General features: G+C 47.1%; 1 protein-coding gene across 4 annotated transcripts; it reads right to left on the reverse strand.

The window, feature by feature from the left end:
• Positions 1 to 1,515: 1,515 nt before the first annotated feature.
• On the reverse strand, positions 1,516 to 23,319 carry SMO (smoothened, frizzled class receptor). Of its 4 annotated transcripts, none has more exons than XM_080931844.1 (13): positions 22,577 to 23,319; positions 10,143 to 10,202; positions 8,916 to 9,121; positions 8,151 to 8,360; positions 7,830 to 8,002; positions 7,332 to 7,551; positions 7,123 to 7,246; positions 5,866 to 5,958; positions 5,375 to 5,483; positions 4,271 to 4,456; positions 3,745 to 3,893; positions 3,169 to 3,303; positions 1,516 to 2,920 (listed from the first exon to the last, which is right to left on the reverse strand). In XM_080931844.1, exons 1-13 carry the CDS (start codon positions 22,917 to 22,919, stop codon positions 2,487 to 2,489), a joined length of 2,442 nt encoding a protein of 813 aa, XP_080787970.1. In that variant the 5' UTR covers positions 22,920 to 23,319; the 3' UTR covers positions 1,516 to 2,486. The 4 variants fall into 4 exon arrangements, with proteins under 4 accessions (XP_080787970.1, XP_080787972.1, XP_080787971.1 ...); XM_080931846.1 differs by having other exon boundaries at positions 10,143 to 10,253; positions 22,577 to 22,696; XM_080931845.1 differs by lacking the exon at positions 10,143 to 10,202.
• Between the last annotated feature and the right edge of the window lie 4,305 nt (positions 23,320 to 27,624).

Genomic DNA, 27,624 nt, shown 5'->3' on the forward strand with positions numbered 1-27,624 from the left:
TTTTAGATGGAATGTTGGTCATTGTTTGGCATGGTCATTTCTGCCACTCCTTCAGAAATCCTGTAAGGCTGCCTGTTTGCTTGGGTGTCACATTTCTAGAGATCCAACTGCAGTTTGAGTCTGCATGCAGACGCACAGAAAATAGTACTGCCCTCTAGTGCTCACAATCTGCCACTGCAATCATACAGGGTTCTCAGCTTTGTGAAGGCCCAGACTGAACTCAATATCCTTTACACAAGCAATCCTAAGAAGAAAAGGAATGAAGAAAAGAAACAGTTAAATGTTCGTGGAGATGAAATGAAGAAGACTAGCAATTTTTTTTTAATTTTAGGAAATATTAACCAACACTGATAAGTTATTGCTTTAAATGTTGTCAGTGATTCTTTGAAGCCTTATTTCTGTACAGAGCTTTGATGGCAAGAATGGACATCACATGTGAGTGCAGAAGAGGGGACAGCCTGAGGAACACAAAAAAGAGAATCTGAGAGTAAATTTCTGCTGAGCCAGAAAGCCAGGACTTCAGAATCAGAAATACTGAGCCCGTGCCTACGCCGTTCTGGCTGTGGGGTTGTGTGTAAGTCACTTTGCTTTACTTTGTTGAACTTGTTTCTATGCAGAGCACCTCTAGTTGGATCCCTATCACCCTAAAACCAGAAGACCATGCCTGGATGCCAGTGTTACCATTAGCTGAATAGTTTGGAGCAGCCTCTTAGGCCTTTTATGCCTCAGTGTCTTGAGGGATATAACAGAACCTGGCAGGGCTATGAGATTGCCTGGGCTGAATCCTGTGGGAGGCTTGGGAGAGTGCCTAGCAAAGCCAACACTGGGTATTAGATGTCAGTGGTATAATGTGTCTACATGACACCTAGGATAAAACCAACATGCCCTTTCTCCTCTTAGTGGCTCGCTTAAAATCCTGCAGTTCCCATCACACATACAGCTCAAGAAGGGAAAACTCCTCACATGAGCCAGGTCAGCACTCTACAATATCCTCACATCTGCGGCTCTCACTGCCTTTTCTCCACATAATCTAGAGTGACTTGAATCCAGTTTCCAATCTTCTGGGATTTTAAAGAAGCAAAAACAATAAGCTCTCCTTGTGTCTGAATTCCTTTGACTGCCCAGAAAGGAAGCTGTGAATCAGAATGAACCCGACCTACTATCTCTGGTGGAAGACAGAGCACACCACTCCTGCAGTGGTGGAGCCTGGTGTTGGCAAGACCTGTGCCCATCTATATACCACCAGGAAACACTTCCCATGGCTACTCCAAGGGCTTCCTGCATGTCTTGATTCTCTTTATGTTTGGAATTTAGGGATGCAAAGGTGGCCACCAAGCATCTTTTTATCCATTTACAGCCAAGTAGCCAGAGAGGGCAGCCAGCATATTACACTAAATCAGCCCACTAAATGACCATACCAGCAAGCTCTCCTCCACTAATCAAAAAGGCCTCAGGAAGTTCTGGACTAGGTACATAAGCCAGAGCTGGTGCTGGGGAAAAGAAACACACATGAGCTTATACAAAAATGTTTTATTTACTGTTCATATTTCTTCTTCTCATACTGAGTCCCTGACCTGGAACCCAGCCAGCTTCTAAGGCATCCTGCAGTCTGGTTCTTGAATGTGGGGCACTATGAAAATGACATTGTAAAAAGTGGGGAGTCCCACCAGATATAAACGTTGGAAGAAGTAGCTTTCTTGCCCGGCTGAAGCTACAGAAGCTTCCTAAGGTAGCCCCTTAAGTCAGAGGGCTTATCCCCATTGGATGCATGTGAGGAAGAAAGGGTGTCTCTCAGAGGCCTGGAGCTGAACCAGTAGTCTCTCGCTTGAGACTGAGCTCAGAAGTAAGGTAGGGGTGTGTGTGTGTGTGTGTGTGTGTGTTTTAAGGTGCTAACCAGGAAGAGGTTTGCCGAGTGGAACTGAGATGTGAATGTAGGGATAGAACAGGAAAAGGAGGATGTGTCTTGGGCAGGGCCACCTATTGAGAACAGTTATGGCCTTTTAGGAGTGGTCATTACAGCTACTAGGAAGAGGAAAAACAGAGTCCTGTCCCCACCTAGACAAAGGACAAATGGCACAATAAACACTTTTGGTCCGAGAGTGCCAGAAAAGGGCGCCAACCCTCGTCTGCCAGACATGAGCTGGTTATTTCACTGGCCACCACAGCCCATTCTGGGTACTGTCACCCTTGCCTCTGCCATTCCTGTCCTAGTACAAGCTCTGTTGGAGACTAACACTGCCAGCCATTCTAACTGGTGGGCAGAAGCAAGGGTCCTGACTGCAGAGTCCTGCTTCTGACATGAGGCCTGTCAGTGGCTGTGCTCAGCTTGTTTCCATAGACTGGCTGCTTCTAGCCAGACACACACAGCTCTTGTAGGCACACTTGGCCCATAGGCTGGGTCAGATGAGACCCCAGAGGTATGCTCTCAGGAAGAGCCATAGAAAGGTGTGCATTTGTCTTTCCCTCCTAGGACCTGCCCTGCAGGCTCAGAAGTCCGAGTCTGCATCCAAGAGCTCAGCCTCCATTAGGTTAGTGCGGGAATGAATGGATCCCAGCCCCTGGAGGCGGCCCTGAGCCCAGACCCTGGGGGCTGAGGCACCAGGGAGAAATGGATCTTGATGAGGACTAGGCTCTGGGCAGAAGGGGTTAGAGACTAGAGTCCAGGCTCCCTGTCGGCAGGACTCCCCTGTTCCCCAGGCATTTGCAGCTACAAGGCACTTCTGCCGAGGCAGCTGAGGCAGCCGAGGAACTGCACTGGTGGCAGGAACAGGGGCAGAGTGGTGAAGCTCAGAGGCTGGCCCCAAGGGGCACACCTCCTTCTTCCTCTTCCTCCGCTTCTTCTTCCGGCCTAAACGCTTCTCCAACTCTGGGGAGATCTCTGCCTCAACCAGCCATAGGTTGGCTTGTTCTTCTGGTGGCACTGTCAGGAGGATAAAGAACACAGCTTAGGACTTTATTCTTTTCTTTCTGCCCTTCCCTCCCCAGAATCTCTATTCTTGAATTCTGGGACCCATCACTGCAGATTTGCGGAGCCTTGACACACTCTTCATATCCTCTGAGACCTTTCCTTCCTTCCCCTAGTCTTACAACCCCATATATTCAGTTCAGGAGCTCCTAACCAATGTGTCCACCCACCCCTCCTTCCTGCAGAAGACAGAGCCAGCATACCTGGAGTTGCCACAGGGGTGACAGACACATCCTGGGGCAATATGGCTCCTCTCCGAGCCACCATTTTGGTGACATGCTGGGCCCAGGCAGAGGAGACATCAGCTGAGGGTTCATTGAGGTCGAAAGCCAAACCCGCTTTGAGGATGAGAGGAAAGAACAGTGATGCTTCCTTATGTAACACCACATCTTTCCTAGCCAGTCCTTCCTACTGCAGCTGATAGGGAGCCTGCAACCAGTGCCCGTTCAAAACCTGATGCCCAATAAAGTAAAACTTCAGGTCATAATTCTAGTACCAGCACCATGACTTACTCTGGCTCAGAAAAGTCACTGGAGATGACAGAAAAGAAGGGAGAGGGAGCAGAGTCCTCAGAAAACTGCAGTACCGTGAGGAGGCCGCGGGAAGAGGGGGTGGAGCTGGGGGATGGGGGAATGAGACACACAAGGCACCCAAGATGGAGCAGCGTGTAAGTGAGTGCCTTATTCCTCAGTTTGTCAAAAAGTTCATGCATCCAAATGGAAACTGGCCTGGTACTGTGGAGGTCAAGTGTCTCAACAGGAGAATACATGGAGGCTCACCAACAGGTCCATCGTGGGAGACAGTGTGCATGCTGAAGGAGAGTTCCTGGCCCGGGTTCTGCAGCAGTTCACGACGCTTAGAGAAGGCCTTGGCAATCATCTTGCTCTTCTTGATTCTCTTGGGTTCATCATCACTGTGCCCAGTCAGCCTGAGAGCAAAGGGGTAGGGCTGGCAAGTGTGGGAGCAGCTGCTTTCTTCCCAATCTGTTGGAAGACCTGGGATTCTAGGTTTAAGGACCTGGAGTCCCAAGGATTCTGAGGAGCGGAAGCCTTCACAGCAACAAAACATGCCTCGAAAGCAGGGCTCCTGCAGGCCTCTCCTCTCAAAGTACTGGTTCTCAGACTCATCTCAGTGTCCCCTAGAGGGCAGTGGTGAGCTGCTAAGAAATTAGCCATCCAGACTTGCTTTGGCAAACACTACCCTTCCCCCTCCTGTGTTTTGGAAGCATAAGACAAGGCCCTCAAGTGAAGACATAAGGCTGAGAGTAAGAGAGAAAGGACAAGATTAGGTGGCTGCTGACCCCACCTGCACCAGGTGCGTCTCCAGATGAGCAGGGTGGCCTTGGTCCAGACCCAGGTGCTCATGGCAATGCCAGTGCCAAACATGGCAAATAGATTGATCTTCTCCACCAGGAGGCTGGGCCGATTCTTGATCTCACAGTCAGGAATGGGCTTCTTGGTAGGCAGCCCAATGGTCACATTGGCTTGGCATCTGTGATGACGGATGGTCAACAGCTAAGGCTATCAGAATCCAACAAGACACCCAAATATAAATCTACAGGAAAGAGCTGAGCCTCACTGTTTGATTCTCATGGTGAGGTGTTGGAGGTAGAACCCCACACATGCTACACGCTAACACTGAACTATACCACTAGTCTCAGTGACATGCTGTGTGGAATCATCTAGAGAGCTTTTATAAACTACTGCTGTCTGAGACTCACATCAAACTTCTGGGGCAAAAATCCAGCATTACTGTGGGTTACAGCTTCCTAGACTGAAAGGGGGAAACTGAGCCAAAGGCAGTTAGGGCAAGCATCCCTTCCCCTACTGTTGTATTCTTTATAAGGTTTCTTTAGGTGTATCTGTATGTATGTGTCTGTATATGTCCTGTGTGTGCCACTTACGTCCAGGTGTTTGCAGGGTCTGGGAGGGGGTGTTGGATCCCTGGAGCTGGAGTTACAGGGCATTTGGCAGCTACCAGGCATAGATGCTGGGAACTGACCTTGGGTCTTATGGAAGAATAACAGGCAGTCCAGTCAGAGCCTCCCTTGTAAAGGAGGTTTTTAACCATGACCCCCAGCCCTGGTTCACCTTTACTGAGATACAGAAACACTCAAGCAAAACTAGCAGACTTGACCAGGTTAGGTTGCTGAGCTGTCCAAGGGCCTGCTCCTGTGCAGTGACTCGGGGAGAGCCAGGCAGAGCACATGGGCTGGCTTCTGAACAGTTGCAAACACATAGGACATCCTGCCCAAGGGATGCAGACAGACATGTGGAGTTGAACAGCAACTTGGAAGCTATTCATATCTGAGGCAGGACAGTGGAAGACCACAAGCAGATGAAATGCTGCATTATAGCTGAGGCTCCAGTCCCAACCACTCCCACAAACAAGCCGGGGGCCCTCACTCACAGCACATAGTCCCGGAAGCTACGCTCCCACTCAGCCTGGTTGAAGAAGTCATAGAAGTGGCAGCTGAAGGTGATGAGCACAAAGCCAAAGGCCAGGAAGCCAAAAATGCCTGTGGAGTTCAGGGGCAGGATCCGTTACCAGAACAGACACAGTAGCAGCACCAGGGAGGAGGGCAACTATGTACTGAGTACTGAAGACAGTCGAGTCCCGGGTGACTATGTGCTGGGCTCATGTCAGGAACTGCATCCAAAATAGATCCAGAAGGTCCTGGAGGCAACTATGGGAGGCCACAGGGAGGGCAAGAGGCCCGTGGTAGCAGTCTTGGTACTGACCTGGATTCTTCCACTTCTCACAGGGAGTTGTCACCTCCACTATCACTACACCTTGGCTCTGTCCCTGAATAGTTAACTCTCTGTACTGTTTTTCTGCATCCTGGAGGCCCCAGCAGGACTCAGTACTGAGATGACCAGAGTCCCCTAGGCACCACTCACCCAGGCGCAGCATGGTCTCGTTGATCTTGCTGGCTGCCTTCTCACTCAGAAGCCCAGGGTGGTTGCTCTTGATGGAGAACAGAGTCATGACCCCTAAACAGAAAGAATTCAGGCACTAGCGGGACAGAAGATACTCTCCTGGGGGTACACGGGGTGCAGGGAAGGAGGCCCCATGGCACTGGAGAACTGTGACTAATTACACCCACCCTGACTTAAAGCTTGGGGAACCAGAGAATGAGAGAACAGCTATTAGCAAATGTGCTATGGGCTGCGGTAACTGGGACAGAGCCGAGACAACAGTCAAGGACAGAGAGGAAACCAGGTCAAAGCTATTCTGATGGAAAAAGCATGAAACAGAATCAATAATAGTATTGCCCAATAGAAATACATTGTGTGACATATAAGAAAAAAAATCCCAAATTTTCTAGTAGCCACATTAAAAAAACTATGTAATTTTACTCTATTTTATAAACCAAATATATTCAAAATAAAGCCACCTCTGCATTCCACAACAAATTATTGGTGATTAATTTATATTCTTTTTTTTTCTTTCTCCTCAAGTTAAGTCTCAAACACATCATGTTTTTTACACTTAAAAAGTGTCCCAGTTTGGCCTCATTTCAACATTCGTGGTTACTGGTTACCGTAGGGGAGGCACAGATGCGAAATATACATCAGAGACTCAGACGCTCTGCCAGAAAGGCAGGGAAGAAGGCTGAACAGAAGGCTGACAGTTCAGTGGGAGGAAACCAAAACTGACAAAGAAAACCAAGCAAAATGAGCTAGAAACCAAGGCAAATCATGGGCTGGCAGATTGAGACAGGGAAATTAGGGACCAGTAAATCTGTATATGTTATGAAAACTGTTTGTGTATGTTAGGGGTTGGCATGACTTGGAAACCAAGCTCCAAAAATATGAGAGTAAATATAAAAGTACTGTGAACACACATAAGCAATGGCCCCAAGATGATCCGTGTGCACCAGCTGGGTGTCCCAGGGATTTACCATGCAAGTGCATCCTGACAAAGGGTAAGAGTCTGGAATCCAGCCAAGTTCCCCTCAAAAAAGCCTAGAGGAAGAGGTACATTTTTCTGTCTTCACAAAAGTACTATCCTGCCTATAGGACCGTCTTCTATACTGCACCGATGTTTAGGTAGGTATCAAAGGACGGCAATGGGGCTGGAAGCTCCCATCCCTATTTCCACAGAGCAGGTGTTCAGTGCACTGTTACCTGGCTGGCCCTGGCTGAGTCACTCACCTCGGATGAGGAAGTAGCCTCCCACGATAAGCACCAGGCCAATTGGAGCCAGTACAAAGCCAGCACGGTACCGATAGTTCTTGTAGCCTACAAAACAGATGCCACTCACGGAGTCTCCATCTACCTGTGGCGGGAAGGTGTGGAAGGGATAGTTATGACCCTTCCTCCAAGCTCGCCCCATCCAGGTCCCCAGCCCCCAGCCACGGTACCTGAGCCACAGCGAGGATTGCCACAGTGAGGACAAAGGGGAGTGACCATGTGAGCAGGTGGAAGTAGGATGTCTTGCCCGAGAGTGGCTGGTAAGTGGTACCCAGGGCTTTGAAGGAGGTGTGCCAGGCATAGGTGAGGACCACGAACCAGACCACTCCAGCCATCAAGGCATAGTACACAATGACAAAGATGATGACACAGGACAGGGTCTCGCTGGAGCTGTGAAGATGTGCGGTGTCACTTGGAGAGCCACTTTGTACTCCACCCTGTTCCCAGGTCCAGTCTACTAAAATGTGGAGGGTCCCCAGGAGCTGGGACACAGGTCGGATGTGAAGAGGCTCTAGGCTACATCTCTGAAGAATCACAAGTGTCAACACTGAACTCAACAGGTCAGTGCTAACCCTACCCATTACGGCCACCTTCAGGTCCGTCCCCTTCATTCTGTGGAAGATGCGCATTAGTCTTTCTCCTCTCCTCTGGGTCCCCAAGATACTTACGTGGGCTCTCCAAATCTCATGGTGCCATCTGCTCGGCAAACAATCTCCCGGCGAGCACCATCCATGAACTGGGCCAGCCAGCCAATGCTGCCCACGAAGAAACACGCATTGACGTAGAAGAGGATAACCGCAGGGTAGCGATTGGAGTTCCGCCAGTCAGCCACAAAGGTGGCCTAAAGGGAGAAGCGCCACGCGGTGAAGTAAGGGTCTGTTCTGCTGCAGACGCCTTCATCTGACCCCAAGACCCCTCATAAGCTTCCACGGGTCCCCTACCAAGTCGGGCCGTCAATCCTGTACCCTTGCCCTAAAAGCGCTGCTCACCAGTGTGAAGAGTGTGCAGAGGCCGGTGACTGCCCCGAAGGCTGCGATGTAACTGTGCATGTCCTGGTGCTCAGCCTCGGTGAACAGGGGGTTCTGACACTGGATCCCACAGCCTTCCACGTCTTCGTACCAGCTCTTGGGGTTGTCTGTCCTCACCAAGGGCGCTTCGCACTGGCCTGAACTGTTGAACTTGATGTTTTGTACCTCGTTCTGACATGGGGAAGGAAAATCAGGGTTAGCGATGTCTGGGAAACCGGGCGAGAGCAGACATGCTGGCTGCAGGCCCACTGCTGCTCAATGGCTCTACACCTTTGCACAAGGTACTCAACTGTTTCATTTTTCTCATCTGAGAGAGTAGCCCCTAACTCACAGGACCTCAGGATCTGATAAGAAAGGGTTAAAGTTCATGTATGTAAAGTACTTGTATGTAGTATATGATAATTAGTATGTCCTCTTCCAACCCACACTGCCTCACATCCCTGTCTTCCTGCTTCTAGTGCTCATGTGTATATGCCCTGACTTCTTCTACATGTGACAGAAATCTCTCCAATAACACCACAATCCTAACAGTGGTCATTCAAAAACGATTCACCAAACATGATCAGGTCAACAGAGACCCAGACTGTGTTACAGTGTGGGCGCACGGTTCATCAGTGCTGTGTCTGCAGGCGCAGGGTCTCCTAGGAGACACATCTTCCCTGCATCCTGCACAGTGCTGCTCTGTTCCAAGGCCAGATTACCTCTTCTGCCCCACAGGCTACTTACTGGGCAGCCTTCGGGGAAGTGGTCTGGTGTGCAACGCAGGAAGTCAGGCCACCCTCGCTCCCGTTCCACAATGGCACAGGGGCCTCGGGTGGCCTGGCAGAGGGTGCGGCTGGGTAACTCCACGCGGTCATTCTCACACTTGGGCATGTAGACAGCACATAGCAGGGGCTGGATCACTGCCCAGCAGCGGGGGGCATTCCGGAGGCCTGTGAAATGGTGATAGTATGGGACCTTGTGGAAAGACCCCTCCCCATCGACCCACTGATACAGTTGTAACTCCTGCCCCTAAGCCTTTGCCATAGCATTTCACAGGGCAGCCTTTGTGCTGCAGACTCATGCATTACAGGACACTCAGCACCCCTAGACCCTGCTCCCTCTAAATGCCAGCAGAACCCCGAAGTCACTGTGACAACCAAAATTACTCATCCCCAACTCCCTGGATGTCAACTAAAAGAGGGCTGGAAGGATAGTCGAGCTCTTTCAAAAACAGTTTTGTTATATTGCCATATTTTAGTTTATGTGGAGATATTGTGCCTGCACATATGTACCATGTGAGGTCAGTAATGGTATTGGATCTCCTGGAAATGAAGCTACAGATAGTTGTGATCTGCCATGTGGGTTCTGGGATTCAACAGGGTCCTCTGCAAGACCAACAAGTATTCTTAACTGCTGAGCCATCTCTCCAGGCCCACACTGTGTATGTATATATATATATATACATATATATATATATATTTTTTTTAAGATTTATTTATTTTATGTATGTGAATACAGTGTCACTGTCTTCAGACACACCAGAAGAGGGCATCAGATTCCATTACAGATGCCCATGTAGGTGCCCATGTAGTTGCTAGGATTTGAACTCAGGACCTCTGGAAGGGTAGTCAGTGCTCTTAACCACTGAGCCATCTCTCCAGCCCCACTGTGGGGTTCTTAATCAGAGGTTGGTTACATTTTAGGCAAGTCAAACTTGTGGTTCATTCACTAACGGGCACCACTATAATACTTGTGTTAACATTCTTTAAAACAGCTGCCTCTTCCCAATACCCTGCTGAAAAGTGGTGTGGCCTCTGACCGAGAACCTCGGGCTGGGATTGTTTCTTCAGGTGTTTTCTGAATCCTTCTATGGGCGTCTCTCTTCTCACGCAGAAGGGTTGTGGGACCCATTTACCAGAACCAAGAGATGTTTCCCCATGCCCAGCCACAAGAGCCCTTTTTCACTCTTACCAAGCTGAGGCAGAGAGAAGAGATGGGAGCTTAAGAAGAGGTACTCAGAGGAGCCAGGAACTGCAGAGCCAGAGGAGGAAACAGGTCAGATGGAGAGAAACAGAGGAGGCTCTGTCCAGTGCAGAGGGAGGAAAGATGCTGTCAGCACACAAACAGGTGTGTCCCCAACCCAGCCCCGAGGGAGCTCAGAGTGCTTTCTGCCTACATGATAGCTCTAAAGTCACACCTGCTTTGGGGACACCGACACTGCAGGCAAGCTGTACTAGAAGGATCTCTGAGGTGAGAGCCTTTTTGTATAACTGAGTCTCTGACTAGTGGGGGCAGGTCACCAGTCTTTTGGTGGAAGGTTCACAATACAAAGTACAGGGTAAGGAGTGTGGACATTGTGATTAGTCTGCCTGGGACCGTATCCTGGCCCACCATACCCTGGCTGTGTGTTCTTGAACAAAGTACATCATCTCTAGCCTCGGTCTCCTTGTCTATAAAATGGAGCTGACAGATGTACCTTGTGCAACACTGGGTAGAGTGAGAAATGGTCCAGTCTATGTGCTTGGCACAGCACCAATCAGGTACTGTGTCCTTGAGGAAGACTAGCTGTTCTCATTACCAGTCTGAGCCTAGTCTTAGGCTTCACAGCTCCAACAATACTCCAAGGTGCCAAGAAAGTCCCTGCCAGTTATGAAGCAATGTCTTCAGGAAACAGCTTCTCCTCTGGTGCAAGTCACAGTCACTGGGAAGTTTCACCTAGAGGGAGGACCCAGTCCTAGCAATTCTGAGCTGGCGGGTTTGAGTGGAAAACAGACCGACGGGGAGACCACTGTGAGAGGGCTGTGCAGTGTCTGGACTGGGAAGGACATGTCCTCACTATCACATCATGAAGTAAAGGCAGCCTAAGAAGTAGAGCTCGGACCACTGAGCAGTCAAATGTAAGAACACAGTGTGCTGTATGGGGCATGTTGGGTATTTCTCCATGTGATCAAATGGCTGAGTGGGGGCTGTGGCTAATGGCTGCTGCCCAGCATCTAGAGAGAAAAATTACAACTCATATTGCTAGCCTGGGAAAGGGTCCAGATTCACAAGTAGCATTCCTATTTAATGCATATCATTTCTGCACCATTCTTAAGACAAAAAAAAAAAAAAAAAGAATCCATGTAAGTTGAACCACTATAACTTTGGGGCTGTCGGCTTAAGTGCAGATGAGGAGCCAATGAGATGGCTCAGCCAGTAAAGGAGCTCGTCACCAAGACTGACAAGCTGAGTTTGAATTCTAGGGCCACCTGGCGAAAGAATAGAACCAACTCAATTAAGTTGTCATCTGACTGCCACATGTCAGACATGGCATGTGACACAATGCATGTTAGACACACACACACACACACACACACACACACACAAGTAAATACAATAAAATTTGTTTTAAATGAAGATGAGACTATTCTCCATCTTGAACATGGTGACACAATACTATACTTTTTATTAAAAAGGTTTCAATGACATACAACTCTATGTTTTTGACCAAATTCACAAACTATAGAAAAAAGGGAGCATGGCGCCGTGGATCTAGCTCAGTAGCTCCAGGGCTTGCCTAGCCCAGTGCTATGGTTGATTCTCAGCGCCACATAAACCCGGGTCCCGCTTGGAGGCTGGGAGGCTGATGACGAGAGGTTAAACCTCACTCTGGACATCATACAAGTTCAAGGCTAATCTTGGATGTATGAGATCTTACCTCAAAGTGGGGAAGGTAGATCCTATGGAGTGTTTATTAAACAATACATTAAAAATACAAAATGGGGGAAAGGTACCTAGAAGGTTGTTAGAAGCATCAAGCAGTTTTTACTTTCCCCCCTGGATTTTGTGACACTGTTTTCCCCTTTTCTCTACTTTTAAATATTTGATTTCATAGTTTAAAAACAAATCCTCCTAGGAAAAATAAGATTTTGTTTTGGTGCACACCTTTAATCCAAGCACTCAGAGGTAAGCAGATCTGAGTTCCAGGCCAGCCTGGTCTACAAAGCAAGTTCTAGGACAGCCAGGAATACACAGAAAAACCAAAAAAAAAAAAAAACCCACAAAACAAAACAAAACAAAACCAGGAAATTTGTTTTGTTTGTTTTTGCTTTTTAAAGACCAGAGCCTTACTATGTGGTTCAGTTGACTTGGAAATCAATAGCAGCTCACCCTGGCCTGGAACTCACAGAAATCCACCTTCCTCCGCCTCCCAAGTGCTGGGATTATAGGTTTGTGCCAATGCATCTAGCAAAAGAGAGTGAATCTTAAAAACAATTAAGGAGCCATCTAGGGATCTGTTTAAGTCACAGTTCTTACAGAACAGAAAGTTCCAGGGGCCGGAGAGACGGCTCAGCAGGCAAGAGTGCTCTCAAAGAGGGCCTGAGCTCAGCTCCCACAACGGCCACGCAGAACCCTAGAACCCCAGTTTCAGGAGAATCTGGTCTCTGGTCATCCTGTCACCTGCACTTGTGTGTGTGTGTGTCACACACACAATAATTCATAATAATAAATCTTGTTTAAATATCTTACTCTACTTTTTTATAAAGATTTACTTACTTATTTATTAATTTATGTGAGTCCACTGTAGCGTCTTCAGACACCAGAATAGGGCATTGGATCCCATTGCAGACGGTTGTGAGCCACCATGTGGTTGTGGGAACTAAACTCTGAAAATGCAGTCAGTGCTCTTAACTGCTGAGCCATCTCTCCAGCCTCAATAAATCTTTTTTTAAAGAAAATTCCAGGTAGATCAAAAATAATTGCATTTCTTTAAATTAAATTAGTAGAAGAAAAGATGGTAAATGAGGGGTATTGTTTGTTTCATATGTGTGTGCATGACTGCATGAGTGTGTGTGTGTGTGTGTGTGTGTGTGTGTGTGTGTGTGTGCGCGTGTGTAGGCTAGAGACTGACATCAAATACCTTCTTCTATCACTGTAAAACTTACTTTTCTTTTAAGAAAATTACATTTTATTCTGTTACTTGGGGGATGGGCTGCACATGGGTACACACATGATTGGGACTTTGGTGACAGCTTTCAGGAATCGGTTCTGTCCTTCCACGTGAGTCTCAGGGACTGAAGTCACTTGGCAGCAGGTGCTTTTACTCACTTGGCCATCTGACCAACTACCCCTTTATGTTCTGCGACAGGGTCTCTGGCCCTAGAGCTCACTGACTTGGTAGGCTCGCTGACTCCTAAGTCTACGGGACCCTGCTGTCTCTATTTTCCAGTGCTGGGATTAGAGCAGTGCCCGTTAATGTCTGAGTCCTCATGCCCCCACAGCAAGCACTTTTCCCACCAAGTTATTGTTCTAGCTACAGTGGCTTGAATGAGAATGGACCCCATAGGCTCATATATTTGAACACTTGTTACCTGCTAGAATTATTTGGGAAGGATTGGGAGGTGTGGCCTTGTGGGAGGAGGTGGGTCAGGGACAGGCCTTGAGGTTTCAAAAGCCTACATTATTGCTAGTTAGCTTTTTCCTCTTTCTGCCTCATGCTTATAGGTCAAGATGTTAGAACTCTGAGCCACACCCGCCTGCCTGCTGCCAGGCTCCTCACCATGATGATCATGGACTCTAACCCTCTGACACTGTAAACCCAAATAAATTATTTTCTTTTATAATTTGCCTTGGTCAGCTGTCTTATCACAACAATAAGACAGCAACTAAGACACTAGTCCTATTTTGTTGTTTGTTTTTAAGACAGGCTTTCTTTACATAATCTTGGCTGGCCTACAACTCACTAGGTACTTCAACCAGTGAAGGTCAATTCACATGAGTGAACCTCTCAAGGATGGGATATTAAAATCATCATGCCTGGCTTTAGACACTATTTTTTAAAACCTTGAAGTGAGAATGACTTTTTGAAGCAACACACACACACACACACACACACACAAAACAAACAACAACAAAACCGTTAAAGTTATGAAATGAACAAATTAAAAAAAAAAAAAAAAAAGAACTCCAGAAAAAAAAAATCTGATAAATTCAATAGGGTAAAAAGCAAGAGATTAACAACCACCTGTAGCTCCAACTCCTTCTGGTCTCCACACTCATAAATAAAAATAAATATCTTTTTAATCATAAGTAGCATACTGGGAAAATAAATTTATATATCAATGGTAAAAAGGCTAATCTCTGGTTTTTGGCTTTTGGCTTGGAGGAGGCAACTGTGCAATTTTCTTCGGCCGTCCTGAATTGGGTTCATCTGACACCAGCTGCCTCTACCATGCCGCCTAAGTTCGACCCTAAGGAGATCAAAATCTCATACTTGAGGTGCACCGGAGATGAGGTCGGTGCCACATCCGCCTTGGCCTCTAAGATCAGTGCTCGGGGTCTGTCTCCAAAGAAAGTCGGTGATGACGTTGCCTAGGCTACTGGGGACTGGAGAGGCCTCAGGATTACAGTGAGACTGACCGTCCAGAACAGACAGGCCCAGACTGAGTGGAGCCCTCTGCCTCTGCCCTGATCATCAAAGCCCTAAAGGAGCCACCAAGAGACATGGAGAAATCTGTCATGCATACCTAAAAGAACACACAAAAAAGCCAGTATTTGAGGGGAACGGGTATCAGCAAGCAGAAGTGAGGTTTAATGTGTTCCTTTTCAACCCTATGCTCATGTACAACCTGTTCCTTAAAGCAGTGTGTGGTGGCACACACCCTTAATCTCAGCACTCAGGGGCAGAGGCAGCCCAATCCTGAGAGTTCTGGGCCGGACAAGCAAGGCTATCCAGTGGGTGCTGGTCGGTCTTGTGTGCTTGTGTTTTAGTTTTATTCACTTTGGGCAGAAGTTGACCTTGAGCACTTGCGGCCTGTGCCTCCATCTCCCAAACGCTGGGCTTACAGTTGTGCACCACCACAGCTGGCTTTCGGGTTTGGGGGGCTTTTTTCCTTTTTGTTTTAGGCAATTAAGTTAAAAATAAAATACAGAAAAACATATTTCTAAGATGAGAAAAACTTTCAAGAGAAGAAAATGAATCTAGAAAGAAAAAATTTGTATCCATTAATTTTTAAAAATGTTTAGAAGGTGTATGCGTGCGTGCATGCGTGTGAGCGAGAGAGGGGTGAGGAGAGGGAGCTCAAATGTGCTCAAAGGAAAACTTGCAAGAGTTGGCTCTCTTTCCACCTTGTGGGTTCTGGGAATGGAAGTCACCAGGCTTGGCAGCAAACCTTTACCCCCTGAGCCATCGCACCGGCCTTATTACTTATTTATTCTGTTCATTAATTTATTTTCTTAGGGATGGGAGTCTCACTATGTCTCCCAGGCTGGCACTGAATTCAGGATACTCCCAGTTTATTCTCCAGAATAACTGGAATTACAAGCATTTACTACCACACCTAGTCCTTTTTTATTTTAATAAAATATGAAACAAAAAGAAAAATAAGAACACGGTGCTTTAGTAATAAGAGTAGCAGTATATGAGTATTTTTTTATTCATGAAACTTTAACGTTTATTTACTTTTTATCTAGTTACCGAGACACAATCTCACTGTGTATCCCTGGTCCACCTAAATCTCCCTTTGTACACCAGGCTGGCTTTAAACTCATGGAGATCCACCTACCTCTGCCTCCCAAGTGCTGGGACTAAAAACGGCTGTGCTGCCATGCAAATTTTCTATGTGAAAATTCTATGGATAGAATTTTAAAATAACAATTTTACGATTTGATTCAGATTTTTATTACTTATTATGTGCGTTTGACATCGCACTTGTGGAGGTTAGAGGAGAAGTTGGGGGAGTCAGTTGTCCTTCTCAACCCTGTGGGGCCTAGGAACAGAACTCAGGTCACCAGGTGTGGGAGTACGCAGGCGCACACCCCACAATAAATAAATTAAGATGAATTTTAAAATATATGTGTATGTACACTCGAGTGTCTATGTATCACCTAAATGTGATGGTTCAGAACCTAGAAGGCTGAGACAGAAGGATCGCAAGCTTGGGCTAATGGTGAATTCCACAGTACATGATAGTGAGTTCCCAGCCAACCAGGGTCACTTGAGACCTTACCTCAAACACAGCACACTCGCGCGCGCGCGCACACATACACATACACACACACACACACACACACACACACACACACACACGCACGCATGCACACGCGCGCACACACACGGGGGGGGGGGAACTCAACAGCCAAGGCTCTCCACTTGAGGCTATAAAATGGGGGCCTCGCTTGCGGTTTACCTAGAATCCTTGTAATGTTAACAGAGCTGTGGCTGTCTCAGTGGAATCAGATCCCTGAAACTCCATCATGCTCACCACTTGACAGTACAGTGGTTAAATGGTCCCTTACTACTCAGTTACTGTGATCTGTGACTCCAGCCATGTGTTCACATGACAGGACTGAAGAACATTTCATTCCAAATCAGCATCATAGTTTGTTTGGAATGTCACTATGTAGCTCTGGCTGGACTTGAACTCACAGAGATCTACCTGCCTCTGCCTCCAGAGCACTGGGGTCAGGGGCTGTTTCTTTTTCCATTCATGGATGCTTTGGTTGCTTTTATTTCTTAGCTGTAATGCTGCAGTAAGCAGGAGCATGAAGCTGTCTCCTCCGCCTCTGATTTCACTGCCTTTGGACATGTATCTAGTAAAGAGATCTCTTTTAGAGGAGTCTCTATACTGATTTCCACAAAGGGCATGGACACACACACACTCATAGAAGCACACACATATACATACTCACACACATGCATACTCTCACACACACACTTACACACACTCACACACACTCGTGTAAGTGTTCCTTTTTCTTCTAATTCTTACCAGCACACTGTTGTCTTTAATATTTTTTTACATTAGCCATTCTTCCTAGGCTGAAGTGACATTTCACTGTGGCTTTGAGTGGCACTTCCCTGGTGACCAGCGATCTGAGTGTCAAGTGCTTTGTGACATCCATCTTTCATTTCCTTTAAGGGTGTCTATTAAGATCTACTGCTTGCTTATTTTCATTTGGTTTGGTTTTTCTATCAAATGAGTTTTGAAGTTCTGAGTATATTCGGGATATATGATCCTGCCAATTGTTTTAAATCCCATGTGTTTCACTTTATAGATTTAAAAATGCTGTGTTGAGAGTGCGGCTTTCCCAGTTGCTGAGCTGACCACGCTGTAACACCATGGTAACTAAGACAATGTGATACCAACAGAAAGAAATCCAGCAACGCACACATTTGATTTGTGGCAGAGTAGTAGAGAACGGAAACTGATTTTAACAAATGATGTTGAAAGCTCTTGAAGAAATCAACCCCAGGTGAATTATGTGCCTAAAAGTGACCAGGGAATTTATAAAGTTTCTCATAAAAGAGAAAATTCAGTATTTGGGAGGAGAAAAGGTTTTTTCTAAATAAGGCACACACACACACACAAAAGAACAAATCGCAAAATGTTTGATAAATGACTACATTAAAGTTCACATACTGTGTTCAACTGGAGACAACACAAAGAAGAGAATGTGAAATAAACCATGATATTTTTAACACTCACAATAAACAAAGCATTCATATCCAGCACATATAAGAATTCCCATCCATCTAGAAATGACAGATAGTGCTCTAGAAAAATAGACCAGAAATTTCAACAGATACTTCACAAGAGAAATCCAGTTAGTAAACAAACAGTTGCAAAGACGTTTCTACTTACAAGCAATCAAGAAAATGCAAATTACAGTACTAAGGACTAATGGTTTAGGTTCGAATCCCAGCATGTTAAGAAAACCCAAAATTAAAATCACATTTGGGAGGCAGAAACAGGAGGATCTCTGTGAGTTTGAGGCCAACCTGATTTATAGAGTTCCAGGACAGCCAGGGCTACACAGAAGTCCTGTCTCTAAAAACCATTAAAAAAAAAAAAGGCAAAAATGAAAATTGGGTGTGTGTTCTGTGCTTGCATACTACACATACACACACACACACACACACACACACACACACACACACACACACCACAAATTTATTTATTTCCCAAGTACTAGGACTCAGACATATGTCACAATGTGTACACACACACATACACACACACACCAGAGTGTGTGTTTTTAATTGCCCTCAGCCTGTTTTGGAAACAGCCAGAAGAAAATTTTTCCAGAACTATCCTTGCAAATTATCCACCATCACCAACAACATCCCAAGCTGAGGTCTGAAAGACCAGTGAGAAATTCCTCCCAGTCTTTGTGCGGCTGGCTGGGCCCTGGCTAGGCAGCGGAGCCACACATCTGTGTACACAGACATGGCATGACAGTGGTCTAAGAGTCTTCTCACCAGCTGCAGGCCTCTTTGCCCCACTTACTAAACCATATTTGGCCCAAGGTGGCTCAAGCCCTGGCCATTGTTTGTCTGGTCACTTTGGCATGCATGGTAGGAACCATTTCCTGCTGTAACAGGGAGACACTGAGTGAGTGACAAGCAAGTCTGGAGACATGAAAACATGGAGAGACCTGAGTTCTGGACACACCCAGAAGGCAGAATGACCTGGTTAAAGACTTCATCACTCGCAGACTAGGTAATCTGGGTAAAGGAAGATACAGTGGCCTGTTCTCTATGGAAACCTTCCAGATCGTCTGCAAAGCTCCATGTAGATATTCGCTAGCACACAAAGCCAAAGCCACAGCCATACTTCCGTCCTCACCCTACCTCTGCTCCCGGTACACAGGAAGAGCAGCAACATCCATGGCATCTCAGTCTGACACTGTAATCTTCCCAGACGTCAGCCTGTTACCCCATCCTCACCATATCCTGAACAAATAATCAGGTTCCAGGTCCTCCCCTCTCTCTGGTGGCTGTTTTATACAGCAACCCCTGCCCCCCAAATGAATATGTGTGCACCCAAGTATGTATACATACTTGTATATACACCGCATATGCAGGTGCCCACTAAGGCTGGAAGAGAGCATTGGACCCCCTGGAACTGGAGCCCTAGGCTGCAGTGAGCTACCAGATGTAGGTGGTGGTAATCAAACCCAGGTTTTCTGCAAGACCAGTGAGTGTTCTTAACCACTGAGCAATTGCTCCAGTCCTTCCCTTGTTTTGGAGTCTGAGTCTTGCACTTTACCTGGCCTGTACTATCTACACAGAATGACCTAGCTCTCCCAATGATCCTCCTGTCTCAGCCTCCCAAATGCTGGAATTAGAGGCATGTATTACCACACCTAGCCCAAAGACACCTTTCAAAAACACAGATACAATTATATTTCTACTTTGCTTTAAAATCCTTCTTTATGGGCTGGAGAGATGGCTCAGCAGTTAAGAGCACTGACTGCTCTTCCAGGGGTCCTGAGTTCAATACCCAGCAACCACATGGTGGCTCCCAACCATCTGTAATGGGATCTGATGCCCTCTTCTGGTGTGTCTGAAGACAGTGACAGTGTACTCACACACATAAAATAAATAAATAAATCTTTTTTAAAACAATCCTTCTTTATTATAGGCTCCTGTCATCTTTTGGTAGATAGCATCTTAACTTACTACAGGGCAAGAAGCCTCTGGTCCAGTTCTAGGCCGTTACTCTAAGTACAACTCTCTGTTCCTCTAACGTTTCTGCCTCTTCCCATTCTTGGTCACTGGTGAGATGAGATGTCAGTTTCTCTGGGTTTCCCTTGCTTCCTAAAGCTCTTTGTGTATCTTCAGCACCTACAATGTCATCATACTTTTCACAGGCATTGCTAACACCTGTTTAGTTGTCTTTCCTCCCCTTAAAATCAGAGAGCTCATTTCTGTAATTTTCATCTTGATTTATCTTGGTCTCTGCCCCAGGATGTGATGTACTCAGTACAAAATTGACTGAATGTGGGGATTCAGGCTGCATACTCAGCCCAGAGAGGCTCTGAGAAACACGAAGACTGAATCTCTACCCTCCAAAGTTTATGATGAACATAAGGTAGTATATCTTTATTGCCCACAAAGCCGCCTGCCAAAGTTAGACAACGTCTAACTAAATCAGGATCTATAATACCAGTCAGGACAAACACTAGCTCCTGCCTCAAACCTGCCTGTGCTTCTCACATGCAGCTCGCTTTCACCCTCCCCATTTACTGACCCAGACTGTGCCAGCACCTGCTTCTAGTTCACACACAAAGAAAAGCTGTGAACCAACAATGGGCAGAAACAGGAAAGGACTCGGTGTGACCCAGAAGCTCGGGGCTCAGAGCTTGTGCCCCTGAACCACCGTGATTAAGCAGCTAGAGAGACTAAAACCTGAACAACCACTTATGGCTCTAACTTGTGCACACTCCTGCAGCTCAGCAGCCACTCCCAGGAGCTCACAGCAGCGTGTGAGCTCGGGAGAATTCATTCATGGGCCCAATGAATCATTTGATACACACACACACACACACACACACACACACACACACGGTGGGGGGGGGCGAGGAAAGGAGGAAGTGGAGGAGAGCGTCCTTTCAGCAACACTTGATGATTATCTAGTGCTGAAAGCTCAGGATTTTTCATATGGCTGCTTCCTAAATTAAGTCTCATTTCAGGCGTTCAGAGATACCTTACTGAATATTTCTTTTTTTATTCTTTTTTTGAGGGGGAGTGTTTGTTTTTATTTGAATTGTTTTGCTTTCTTTTATTATAATACAGGGTTCCATTATGTGGCCCTGGCTGTCCTGGAACCTGCTCTGTAGACCAGGCTGGCCCTGAACTCAGAGATCTGCCTGCCTCCGGGGTGCTGAGATTAAAGGCGTGTGCCATCACACCTGGCTAAATCTTTAGAAAAAAATTGTTTGTTTGTTTAGTAGTGAGAGGAAGGGGGAGAGCAGGAACATTGGTGCCACAGGTCACACATGGGTGTCAGACAACAGTTTTCAGGACTCAGGTCTCTTCTGTCTTGGATTCTGGGAATGGAGCTCAGATCATGGGGTGTGCAGCAAGCTACCTGAGCCACCCTGGGGTTTTTAATCTTTCTTTCATGTTCCTTTTCCTTCTGTCAGTCTCTTGCACATATGCAACCTTAAAGACTACAATTATATCCCCTCTGTATATCCATTCTTACATCTTCTATACTACATTTATGCAAACATATTATCATAAGTGTGTATGTGTGAAATCACACAGACCTTACATTATAGTAATTTATGGATTTTTTTTTTTCAAAGCTACTGTTGATTACATATAGCTTCTGCCTTAGATTCTGGCTTTAGATTGATTCTAAGGCTCTCAACCTTCCTAATGCTGCAACCCTTTAATACAGTTTGTTATGTTGTGGTGACCCCTCCCCAACAATGGAATTATTTTGTTGTTACTTCATGATTACAATGTTGCTACTACTGTGGTTCATAGTGTAAATACCTGTTTTCCGATGGTTAAGAAACCCCTGTGAAAGGGTCATTCGGCTCTCTGGAGTGGTCTCCACCCATAGGTTGCTTTGGAACCTTATCTCCATAGAATACAGTTCTACCTCCTGGGTACCAGCCATCCTCCAAGTTCCTACTCCAACATCTGCATCAAGCCAAGAACCTTAGGACCTCAGGCAGCAGTCGGCTACAGCTGAGAACTCCAGGAGTCAAGCTGACAACACACCTCAGCCTATGGACGGCACTACCTCCCAGGAGGATCCTTCCAGCCCGAGGAAGAGCTAAGGCTAGGCACACTGTCAGGCCCTCGGGTTTGCTCCTGGCTCTCGATTTTCTTTCCTTTTTTCCATCAAGGGCAGCTTCTACATCACACCAAAGTGGGGGAAGGGTCGGGATGAGGGATGGGAAAGTGACAAGGACCCAGCACCCTACAGGCTCTCAGTCCAGATGGGTGACAGGCAGGTAAACCATTCTAAATAACCTAGGAAGGACTTGTTTGATCCAGTCTGCCATTTCCAGGCTCTGCCACAATCCTACCCCAAGTAAAGGACTTCAAGCACTCAGTACGGTGCCCGCAGGATCTCAACGCCCTAGACAAAAATCATTGGTTCCCTGACTGATCTAAAATCAAGATTCCAGGTGGCTCGTTTGGCTTTTAGTTACTACAGGAGGGCATTTTCTCCTTCACAGAATTTCCAAGTTTTCCTCACCCCTTCCCTCCAAATCCTTAAATGTCTTCCTCCTTCATCCTTCCCTTTCTTCTCTCCAACCCAGATTGCCCCAAGGTCTGACCTCTGCCCAGAATCCCCGTGGACTACTGCTTCACGAATACATCTCTCCCCACTTTGCTATGGCTGAGCGCTCCCTCCTCACCGGCCTCGCATCCCCCTAACCCCATCGTTACTCAGACTCTTTGTGGCCGACCGGCTTCCCTGTTCCCTTGCCCCCACCCCTTCTCCATCACGCAGGGTCCCTTTCCCACACACAACCTGTCCTAAAAGTTCCAGGCTCATTCCTCCAGCTCTCCCGGGTGCAAGCCGCGCCCGCCCAACGTTGAAGCCTGAGCCTTTTCTTCCCGTCAGTACCCGGTCTCATCACCTCCGCGTCGTCGCAATTCGGACTCCCGCGCTTACCGGACCAGAGCACGAGCTTGCCGTGCGCTTCTTCCTGCGAGTCCGAGTCCCCAGCCAGCAGCGTGGTGGTGGCTCCATAGGGCAGCGCCGAGCCCAGGCACACGTTGAAGCGCAGAGGCTCGCAGTGGGCGGCCCGGCCGCAGTGGCTTAGCAGCGGCGGCGGAGGACTGGTGACCGGCGCGTTCTTCCTCGTACTCCCGCCGGCACCGCGAGGCCCAGGCCCGGTCACGTTCCCGCTCAAGGCCGCCCCCCGGCCCGGGCCCCCCAGCAGTACCAGCAGAAGCAACTGTAGCAACCTCCGGGGCGCCAGCTCGGGCCCACGCACGGGGCGGCCAGAGGCCATGGCCAAACCGCCAACTCAGCAGAAGCTGAGGCGCCCCGGAGCTCCCCGGAGTCCCCTGGCCACACACACGACCCCGGGGGCCGCGGAGGCTACTTAGGCGACCGGTGCTCCCCGAAAGTCTGGGGCCAGCTTTCGCCAGGCGCCGCGCGCGTCCGGGCCCCTCGGTTTCCAACTTTGCAAACTTCGGAACCCGGGCTCCATGTTGAGCAGCGCAGGCCCGGGCCAGGATGCACGGACCCCGGACTCCCTCGCCTCGATTGGAGTTGTCTTCAACCCTGGGAACCCTCTGGGGCCCCGATCTCCAGCCCCATTCCCTCTCCCACCATTAGAACCAACTCCCAACCCCTCGATGGAGGCCAGGCGTGGGCCGGGGGTGGGGGGGTCGATCCCCGGCTCCGCCCCCAAGCCAGCCCGCGGCCCAGCAGCCACCTCCGCGCGAGCGCGCCGCAGCCCCCTGAGTTCTCCCCGCCGACTACCGAGCTCCTTTGTTGCTCTAGCTGGCCCTGCTCTCTGGAATGCACGGGCCTCGCCGAGCCAAGCCCGGCCCCCCTCCGCGGAGCCTGGGGGGAGGGCCTGGGCGAGGAAGAACCAGGGGAGAAGCTGGAAAGGAGGAGCCCCAGCTTCGGCGGCCTAAGCGCCCGAAGGGGCTGGGGTGGGGTATTCGGGAATCTTCACCCGACTATAGACCCTCGCTGTGCGGGGGAAAGATATGTGCAGGTTGTGTCCCAGAGCTGCTGCTACGAGGTACTCAACTGCACCTTTAGTTGATCCTAAAGTTGTCGGATGTGACTTTTAGGAGAGGACATTTCTCTATGTTTAGGGTGGCAGGGGATGCCTAAAGCAGGCAAGAGTTTTCACTTCATCCCTGCCCAATTCCCCAACCCTGCCAATCTTTCTTGCTTTTTGTTAGATCTTTCAACTTCACCTAGAACCTGGAGGAGAAGACCCGGAGTTTGGGACTTCTGCTTCTTCACATTCTTCCTGCTTCAGATTTAGGTGGGGAAATGACCTCGGAGTCACTCAGAGTAGCTGCTGTTACCTGTGGGAACAGATGTCCGACCTGCGAACATGTCAACACCAAGCCTTTATTACTCAAATGTGTCTGGATGGCGATTTCCATTACTGTCCCCGATGCACCTTCGGTTTTGTCTACAGGAAGCCAGCCCATCTTGGATGAATACTTGTTGCCCAGCTGCCTCAGAAAGTTTCTGTTGTTCTCTTTCCCGCTCCGCTCCACTTTTTCTTCACTGTTTCAGGCAGCTCCTTTAAATCACAGCTCCCTTAAGCAAGGTTAAGGTTAGAAGACTTAACCTTGAGTAACTTTTTCCTGTTAACAGACAACTCAGTGGCTCAGCTTTTCTTTTCTTATTTCTGTAAGAGTAGCTCACAGCCTAGCCCGCCTAGCAGAAATAGATCATTTCTGTTACATCTGTTGTTTAAAAGCAAATTAGCTACTAAATTTCAGATACATCCTTAATTGGTACCTGGATCCCCCGAGTTATATGAGGAATTTAATTCAATTTGGGGGCTCATATTATGTTTTAGTTTTATTCTTGATGGTGCGATAAAATATCCTGACATAGCAACTTTAATAGAAAAGGACTTATTCTAGGCTCACAGTTCCAGGTCATAGTCTGTCACTGTGGAGAAATGTAGACAAGGAGTTAGGGCAGTTGGTTGCATCCACAATCATGAGCAGAGTGAAATGAATACACACGTGCTTACTGGTACCCAGCACCTTCTCTGTACTTAAACAGTCCAGGATCCCCGACCTAGGGAATGGTGCTGCCCATCACAGGCAGACTTGCCTGTATCACTTAGTGTAATCAAGACAACCACCCCACAGACATACCAACAGTTGGCTTCATCTAGAGATCCTGAATTGAGATTCTCTTCCCAGAGGATTCTAGAGTGTATCAAGTTGATAATTAAAACTGTCAACAGAAGCCTTCCTAAAAATCCTAGGATGTACTCAAGTGGTAGAACTTGAGGGTTTTTGTTTTACTGTGTTGGCAAGGCTTGCTCTCAAGAAACAACCACAATGTCCTGCAAAGCAGCTAAATTCTCTCTTCCACCTCTTATACTCTGTATCAGCATCCACAGTGTCCTGATATAGTCTATGTATCAATATCCACAGTGTCCTAATATAGTCTATGTATCAATATCCACAGTGTCCTGATATAGTCTATGTATCAGCATCCACAGTGTCCTGATATAGTCTATGTATTAATATCCACAGTGTCCTGATATAGTCTATGTATCAATATCCACAGTGTCCTGATATAGTCTATGTATCAATATCCACAGTGTCCTGATATAGTCTATGTATCAACATCCACAGTGTCCTGATATAGTCTATGTATCAATATCCACAGTGTCCTGACATAGTCTATGTATCAATATCCACAGTGTCCTGATATAGTCTGTATCAACATCCACAGTGTCCTGATATAGTCTATGTATCAATATCCACAGTGTCCTGAAAAGCTGAGAAATTTTCTCCTCTGGTACAGGGACCTTATCTTCTTACACTCTTTGTATCCACATACCATTTACTTCAATTGTATATACATATTAATCACTTTATTAGATGCTATAAAATCCATGAAAATTCATAGCAAAGAGAAATACGTTTGAGAAGTGAATGATGTGAGATTTGAACCCATTACTAAAGTGTGACAAAAAGAGACAAGAAAGAAAGAAAGAAAGAAAGAAAGAAAGGAAGAAAGAAAGAAAGAAAGAGACAGAAAAAGACAATACACGTGGGGAAACCATAACAACAACTGAGAGCACGTTTGAAAGTTGTTGAGGGATAAAAATGGTCCCCATGAGGCCAAGAAGAACTGTGGCCGTCGGGCTGTCGAGCTGGGGTCTCAATTTCTTCCAGGTTTGGCACCATTTGATAGGTAATTTTTCTGGTGCCAATGAAATGAGCCAATTTAATCCAGATTAGATTATACTAAAGGCAGGTTTATTGGGAAGCTACTCTCAGGTGGGCAAGTTCATTGGCCCCAAGGACCAAGGTCAGGGAGGTTGCCATGATCGGGGTGGGGGAAGAAAGCAATATAGGGTGTTGCACCAGAAAGAGAAGAAGAGAAGAAAAAAGAGATAGAAAATACCTGGAATATATATAGGGGAGCCTCTGGGGAAAGGGCAGTCCAGCCCATGGGCTGGAAAGTTCAGGGGTGGGGGCAGGGTGTGCCAGATAGGGACTGAGGGATGCTGGGAGAACTGGAGGCCAGGTCTGCTTTAGTGTGTAAAATATGCACCTCAGTTCCCCTATCCTGGGATCAGAAACCAAACACTGTTGATAATTAAAAAAATGCAAATGATCTGGAGAGTGATATTAATCATTGATATCTAGTAAGATGATGTGGTAAGAACATGAAGGGCAAGAAGCTGGAGGCAAGGAATCTTCTGGAGGCAAGTCATGTGTGATTTATGGGAAAAGTAAGATAGACTGTGTCACTGGGGCATAGCATCTCCCTGGGAAAACAATTTAAAATATAATGATCTTCTTCAGGGTTTCTGTATTATAAATGAAATGGCTGTTAGAACCTGTCTCCATCTGCACTGTACAGAAAACTGCCTTGGAACCAAAGTCACATGGACACTTTACTTTGTGAACTTCTCCCATTTTCTGGCTGGTTGTTACCATGGGTAGTTTTGGGTTTTGTTGTTGTTTGCTTGTTTGTTTGTTTGTCTGTTTTCATGGTTTTTCTTATTCTTTTCTTTTTTTCTTTCTTTTTTTTTTTTTTTTTTTTTTTTGAGATATGCCTGGAACTTGCTGCTTAGACCTAGTTGGCTTTGAACTCTGATGTGCCTGCCTCTGCCTGCCAAGTGCTGGGATTAAAGGTGTGGGCCACTGTGTACAGCACCATGGTAGCTTTGAATATTGGTGGCATTTTCTCATGGGATACTCAGTATTCCATACATTAAGAAGGAACTTCCACATGTGCTGATACAGCCACCTTTATCTGCCTTAAAACATCAGACAATCCAGTGGATTGAAAGCCTTCTTCTGGCCTCTGAAGGAAACACACACACACACATACACACACCATAAAAATGCCCAAAGGTAATTCTTCAAGTTATGAACAATGGCACTACCGTTGCCTGCCTGGAATTGTTTGGTAGGGATAAGAAAATTTCATGGTTAAACATGGGAGCATAGACCTGTGGTGCTTAGGAAGTGAAGGTGGGAAGACCAGAAATCCAGTCATCCTGGGCTATATAATAAGTTGGATGTCAGCCTTGACTACAAGAGACCTATCTTCTAAAAACAGAAAAAGACAGACAGACAGACAGACAGAGAAGCAAGCAAGCTGGGTGGGCAATGATGGTGCACACCTTTAATCCCAGCACTTGGAAAGCAGAAGCAGGCAGATCTCTGTGAGTTCAAGGCCAGCCAGGACTACATAAAAAAAAAAAAAAAAAAAAAAAACCTGTTTCAAAAACTCCAAAAATAAAAGATTAAAAAGAAAGAACTATGGCACAGTGCCTTCACACTGGAAATAGAAAATGGGAGTTTTGGTTTGGGTTGTTGGTCACAGAGTCTTGCTACTTGGCCCTGCTTGGCCTTGAACTCTTGGGGTCTCTCCTGCCTCATCCTGCTGAGTGCTGGAATTGCAGCACAGCTAGAAGGAACTGGGAAGATGGGTCAGCAGTTAAGAGCAGGAGCTGTTCTTCCAGAGGACGAGAGTGC

This window comes from Micromys minutus (genome assembly GCF_963924665.1).
Source record: "Micromys minutus genome assembly, chromosome: 18".
NCBI classification, from domain to species: Eukaryota; Metazoa; Chordata; class Mammalia; order Rodentia; family Muridae; genus Micromys; species Micromys minutus.